This window comes from Lactuca sativa, chromosome 1 (genome assembly GCF_002870075.4).
Source record: "Lactuca sativa cultivar Salinas chromosome 1, Lsat_Salinas_v11, whole genome shotgun sequence".
Lineage (NCBI taxonomy): Eukaryota > Viridiplantae > Streptophyta > Magnoliopsida > Asterales > Asteraceae > Lactuca > Lactuca sativa.
In genome coordinates, this window is record NC_056623.2 from 176,856,294 (window position 1) to 176,863,108 (window position 6,815).

Consider the following 6,815-nt stretch of genomic DNA (forward strand, 5'->3'; position numbering starts at 1 on the left):
TTCATTCAAGGAAGGAAGTGAAATGATCACTTTCCATCCTAACTTTCTTTCTGATGTGAGAGGATTTGGAAAGAAAGACCAAAATAATCACTTCTCTCAAATTAAGAAACACATATAAAATTTTGTTTTCATTTCCTTTTTATTCTTTTTCTCTCATAACTTTCTTTTCTTTTCTATTTCTTTTATTTTCTTTTAAACTCAGAAACTAGACGTTAAAAATAAAACAAAAAATAATAATTTGTAACACAAGAGATCAAACTAAAATAAAGAGATCAAACTAAAATAAAATGATAGTATATGAAGTGTAATTATTACGATTGCTAGTTTGGTAAAACAAAAAATAATAATTTGTAACGCTAGAGATCAAACTAAAATAAAATGATAGTAAAGTGTAATTATTCCGATTGCTAGTTTGGTAACTGGCTGACAATGACAACAGTGACTTGTTTTTGAACAGCTATTACAACAGTGACCTGAGGGCTTTATAAGCATATGAATGTGTCATCTTCAAGAGTGATAACAAAAGAACGTTTCAATACGAAGTGTTTTCTTGTTCGGATCATGATTTTTGTCAATGGAGTTCGATTTTTGTCAGATTCATCTCCAGTTGAGGTTATTTCCCGTTTGCGATCTGCATCTTTTCTCCTATTTATACAGCATCATTCGTAAAACCAAACTGTTATGATGATTACGCAGAAAAATTGATTGTTTAATGTTGAAATCAACTAATCTAGTTAGTTTTGAACGTGAATCGGTTTACGTGTTCGGATAGAGATAAAATGGTAGACGTAGGTGCAGTTGGATTTCTTTTTATTGCTGCACGGATTGAAATTTTGATAAGCACAACTTAGATCGAGGGCATAAAAATAAAATGGAACTGTCTGTGTGTATTACTATGTGAAAGACGGTAAACAAAAATGACCCCCTTGTGACGATTACAAAAATCCCAATTTGCCCACATGGTTTGCAAGCTATGATACTTCTCCCAGGTAAGCATTGGACCATAGAACTAGTACCTTTGAGACTGCTTTGTTCCTTCGATTTTCCATCCTTGTATCCAGTATAGGATTTTTATAAGACAGGAAGTAGTGTAGTTTCCAAGCTTTTTTCTTTAGCAATGATACATGGAATGCATTGTGTATTCTGGATGAAGGGGGTGGGGTATCTCTAATATATTATAAGCAACTTGGCCTACTTTTTCCAGGTTTTTAAAAGGTCCAGTCCACAATATCTAATTTAGGCTGAAAGATTTGGGGATTATATGTTGTAGTAACCAATTATGTTCTACATGTTACATTATCCTAGGATAAAGAAGGTTGAAATCTAAGTAGGTATGTGGCTATCAAACATGTTATTCAGGCACAAACTAGGTCTAATGATATTCTATTCTTGATGGATTACTTTCTGTCTTTTTTTTTATTTTTTTTATTATTATTATTATTATTATTATTTTTTTTTTTTATAACTGTTGAAACTTGCAATAATGAGTAGGGTGTAATTGCATTACTGGAGCACCCTGATTTGGTATCTGCCTCACGCACATTCTGTGCTATACCAGAAAAGAAATTTTCGGTTTCTGAAGAATCTGGATCACAAGCTAAATGTGTGTATGTCTTTCAGAGAGAATATGCTACTGCAGATCCTTCACTTGTTGAGGTATTTTTTTTTGTATGCTTCTTCTTACTGAACTGAATCTGGCCATTCCACCACCTTCTTCTATGTATTCAGTTTATTGGTTCCAAACATTTTCCTTTTTGTTACAAAAGACTTGACTTTCTTTTTTGGAAAAGAGGTATTTTCTACTTTTGGAAATTGGACTATAAATCATAAAGAAAGACAACTTCACTTTCTAGTATAAACACCAACACGTCAACTCTTCTAGGAGTGTATAATGGAGCTTTGTTGTTATTTTAGAATTGTGAAAATGAGAAATAAGCTTTAGATTTAACATTTGATTCACTTGTGTGCCGATTATGAAGATTGTTGGCACTGATGAAGCAACAACCTGTGTTGGCATTGTCATTAGAAATTGCACAAGCGGCATGTAAGAATCCATTTCATCTCCTCATCTGACTCAAAAGATAGCATATCTGTTTGCTACTGCTTTGGGACCGATTTTGCAATTTTTTTGTCCCACCCAAGTCCACCTAATGTTAATGTATGTGCAAAAGACATAAATAACAAACACAGCCTTAGCATCTTCATTACTATTTTTTTTTTGGTAATTTCTAATTTGACCTGCAGGACGTCTATTGGCCATTTGGATTCTCCAAAGGTTGTTGATATTGGCCTCTCCCAGATGTTGTCATTAGTTTCAGATAGTGATGATGACGCTATTTTGGATGTAATGTCCTCGTATAACCTTGTAGCTCTTTTTTAATCAGATATTTCATTCAGTATCTTGTTAAATCTGCTTATATGCGTGATTACAGGTTCATCTAGTTGGTGCATTTGAGGATTCTGCTCCTCAAGTCTGGTTCAACAGCCTCTACTTTGCCTTTAAATTTAAATTTTAAGAAATAGCATTGATTTTTATTTATTTATTATAGCATCCTTCTTCCTATTACAACACTGCTGTACTTTGTCCTCCAAATAAAAACCTAAAATTTAAAGTATAATAATGTCCTAATAAGAAAAATAAAATTGCTATAATTGGGTAGATAAAAAACACAATGTTGAAATTGAAAGAAATGGAATTACGTTGCATTAAGCCCTTTTTGTTAGAGGGTTACATCAGTATTCTATTTAATAAATACATAGTAGGTCCTCTCACCTTTACTTTACTTTACATATATGTATTTTGGAGCAGGGAAATGATGATACGGGATATTCGTTCCCACTGTGTATGAAAATAGTAGAGAAATTGGCAGAAAGCAAGGTGAAGTTTGAAATCCGAAATTTTCAAGTGCTTAAACATAACACAAGATGGGACTCTGAGGGAAATGCATATCCGATCTTCCATGGGCTACTGGTTAGTTGTTTCTAAAAAAAAACAAGTATAGCAATGAACAACAAGATTCAAGTAGCAACGATTCTATTCTATCCATTCGCATATATATATATATATATATATATATATATATATATATATATATATATATATATATATATATATATATTGGATGGTAGTCAAAGAAACTGAAATTTTGGTTGGCAAGAAGAAATAGAATGGGGAACTAAGATCCCTTCTTTTGTATGATTAATTGTGTTTAGTTTGGTTTGGAACTAAAATCGGATAAAAAAGCCCTTACCTTACCCGTCTTACATCTTCCAGGTTTCTATCTCCGATGTCATTTGTTTCTTTTCTACCAGTTAGTTCATTCCGATTTGTTTGTAGACTTCCCTTCCTTTCCTCTCTCAGTCCCTCTCTGGCTCTCTGCTAATGCTTGCTTAAAGTTAAACAAACAGAATAATTATACTTTTTGTAATTTGGATTTAAATATTTATTACCTGATCAAGGTTTTGTTTATAGTTATGAAACTATTATGTTGTTTTCTTCTTAGTTTTACCAAACAAAGAGTACTATAGATATAATTTGCTGAGTCCCGTTCTACTTTGTCCCTGTCTCGCTTAGCAGATGCTAGCTTAACTGGAATTCAAGAGAAGATCTGGTTGCCAAATGGATGGATTGGAATTCAATTTTATATTTTTCTTGTTATTAAACAGACTAGGATTCCATTTGTTTCAAAAACATTTATTATCTCTGTGGAGACTTTGTAGTAAAGGGAAAGGTTTTATTTATTTATTTATAAATAAATTAATGTTCAGGTGGAGATGTCAAACGGTAGAGTTGTCCCAGGCAGTTTTGATGCAAGCACAAGATGTCCAGATGAAATCATTCGGAGGATCCGGTTAGGTGCTTCCTTTGGGCCTGGGCCCCCCCGCTTACTAGACACATATCAAACCCAAACCGATCGATTCCTCATCCCACCTTTTTCTTGGTAAACCTTTTCTCTTTCTCTTCCTACAACACAACACAACACAACACAACACAACAACTTGTACTCTGTTTCACCTCATCATCCACAATAGTTCCTTCTAGAAAGCTTTTCATGTCCTGTAAGTGGCTTTCTAGGGCTATCTTTGATGTCTGTTTTTTACTCTTTTTTTTGTCTGTCTCTGTCTAATCCCAGTCCCAGTTCCATTGGCAATATATTCTCTCATTTGGTTTTGTGTTTCAAAACTCCTTATTCACTTATTGGCTTTTTAAAAAGTCAATAAGCTAAAAAGAGTGTTTGTCTAAACAAAATAGCTTCTCACCTCCTCTAATAAGGAGTTTTCAACAAGTCACTGCCTCCTAAGTCCTCATGACTTTTTAAGATAAAATGACTATAATAGCTTTTGTGAACTTTCTCTTTCTCTTTTCCTTCCCTTCTCTCTTTCCATGCTGATGCCCCTTTTAGTCATTTTATGAATATAAAGCTTCTTACCACCACATAAGTTAATCCAAATATTTTTTCATTTAAGCTATAATAAGCATTTTTACCAAAAAGTGTTTTTTGTTTTGAAACACAAAACCAAACACCCCAGTAAACAATTCCTTACCTAACAATAATCTTAGAATAATCAATTAGTTATCTATTAATCATGCATTATGGCCTGTTAAACTGCTTCTTATTCATTCATTCATTCATTATTATTATCATTATTATTTTTTTCTGGGTGTTTTCATTTGCAAATGGCCTTTAAGAAATTATATACAACCGTGCAAACGGGTTAAATGTAAGAAATAGCAGCCTACTTCCCTTGATTTGTTTATTACACCATCCTACTTCTTGTTCTTCCTATTACAGTATTGTACTTTAAAAAATCTACCTGACTATAGCTGGATAGATTTTTCAAAGTATAATGTCCTAGTAAGAAAAAAGATGACAGTGGGTAGATTCTTTAAAGTACAATGCCTTAATAAGAAAATAATTGAAAGCAGCAATGCCTTAATAAGGTAATAAATGAAAGTACAATGCTATAATATACAAATAAATGACAGTAGATTGCCATTTCATGCATTTAGCCTCCATGCAAAGTACGGAGCTTGGAGAATGTCATTTCTAAACTTGAAATATGAAGTATGGAAGATGGTATAATGGTAAAAGCAAAAGTTGTGGCTAGTAATATTTCCACACAATCACACATACACATAAAAAGATAACAAATAGAAATAATTATGAGTCTCTAATTAAATATTAAGGTTAAATGCAAGAAATAACAATGGATTTTCATTGATGTGTTCATCATAACAGCCTGCTTTTATTTCTTCCTATTACAACAAATCTACCCAATCATAGCAATGTCATTCAAATTCAAATCAATTTTCACTGTTGTAGTATGATAGGTTTTTCAAAGTATATTGTCCTAACAAGGGAAAAAAGTGAAAGTACATTGCTATAGTTGGGTAGATTTTTTTTTTTCAAATAATTAGAAAAAAACTGAAAGTTCAATGATGTGATATATGAAAGAAATGAAAGTAGGATGCTTTAATTCACAATTAAATGAAAGTATGTTATTATTAACAGGACCATGCAGCAATTACGTTTTGCCTTGGTTATGAGACACCGTTCTGATCTGGAAATTCTTCTTACTACTTCAACATCACCTTCTGCCGAGGGCCCAGATTTTGTTGCTACTCAGAAAAGGTATATATATATATATATATATATATATATATATATATATATATATATATATATATATATATATATATATATATATATATGTTTGTGTGTATGTGTGCATGCATGTATGCATGCATAGTGTTTTTTACACGTGATGGAATTGGAGAAATTTTTTAGGGCTTTTCGTTTATGAGGTGGGCATTTACGTCCTTTGCACAAACAAGAGATGGAGAGTAGGTCCCTTGTTCCACCTTTGTGGGACAAAATTGCAATTTTGTTTCCATTGTCATCGGTCTCAATCCAATGCATGCCAAACGTAATAGAACTTGTTTTGTACCGTTTTCCTATTTTTGATAGCTAAATTCTGTCTTTGTAATTATTGGATTTTATTTACTGGAATCCTTCTTTTAGGGTATGGGAGTATCTAATCCAACACCCAGATTGGAAAGAAACTTTTCCTTCAAAGCTGCCGCGTGTATTTCAGAGGATTGAAAGCGGGAATTGGTCCTTGTCATCGGAAAGATAGTTGGGATTAATGACTTATTATTGCAAGAATTAGCAATGTACTTGTTATTGAGTTGTGTGATATAGCATCCTACTTGTATTTCTTTCTATTACATCACTCCGTTTTCTTATTAAGGCATTGTACCTGAAAAACTCACCTAATTATTGAATTACTAGATGATATTTCACACGTTGCGCAGTTATAATTAAAATACTGATATGCATTATAAAAAATGAGTATACAAAATTACTTTATTATGACATATTCCAAGTATTCCAAGTATTTTAAATAAATGATATGCATTGTTAGTAAGTTTAAATTAATAATTCTTAAACTAATTTATTATGAAATATTCCAAGTATTTTAAATAAATGATATGCATTATAAAAAATGAGTATACGAAATTACTTTCTAATTGATTTATGAGTATCAAATAATAGATATTATATTATTCTATTTAAAGTGACATTATCTTAATAGCCGTTATCCGTGTAAATAAAAAGTAATTTTTGTTTTTGTTAATTTGACATTTTGATTTAGTTTTTCCATTTATACTGTTTTACTATTTAAAAATTAGGCTTTGAATATATTATAAAATTATGTTTTAAATTTAACATCATATTTAGATTAACAAACTAAGTATATTATATTGAGAATAACGAATTAATTTTGAAATTACAATAATATTAGATTTAATG

The 6,815-nt window shown here is 31.5% G+C and overlaps 1 protein-coding gene across 1 annotated transcript; it reads left to right on the top strand.

Moving 5' to 3' along the window:
* The first annotated feature begins 455 nt into the window (after positions 1-455).
* LOC111897344 (protein N-terminal asparagine amidohydrolase) lies at positions 456-6,295 on the top strand. Its single transcript, XM_052764456.1, has 9 exons — positions 456-612; positions 1,492-1,656; positions 1,980-2,044; positions 2,245-2,344; positions 2,433-2,471; positions 2,810-2,971; positions 3,769-3,941; positions 5,514-5,633; positions 6,024-6,295. Exons 1-9 carry the CDS (start codon positions 493-495, stop codon positions 6,136-6,138), a joined length of 1,059 nt encoding a protein of 352 aa, XP_052620416.1. The 5' UTR covers positions 456-492; the 3' UTR covers positions 6,139-6,295.
* Positions 6,296-6,815: the final 520 nt, after the last annotated feature.

Excerpts from the sequence above, each read along its gene's own strand:
- LOC111897344 (XM_052764456.1), top strand. The coding sequence starts at position 493 with ATGAATGTGTCATCTTCAAGAGTGATAACAAAAGAACGTTTCAATACG. Across the intron at positions 1,657-1,979 it reads CAGATCCTTCACTTGTTGAG|ATTGTTGGCACTGATGAAGC; the intron begins GTATTTTTTTTT and ends CCGATTATGAAG. Across the intron at positions 2,972-3,768 it reads CGATCTTCCATGGGCTACTG|GTGGAGATGTCAAACGGTAG; the intron begins GTTAGTTGTTTC and ends ATTAATGTTCAG.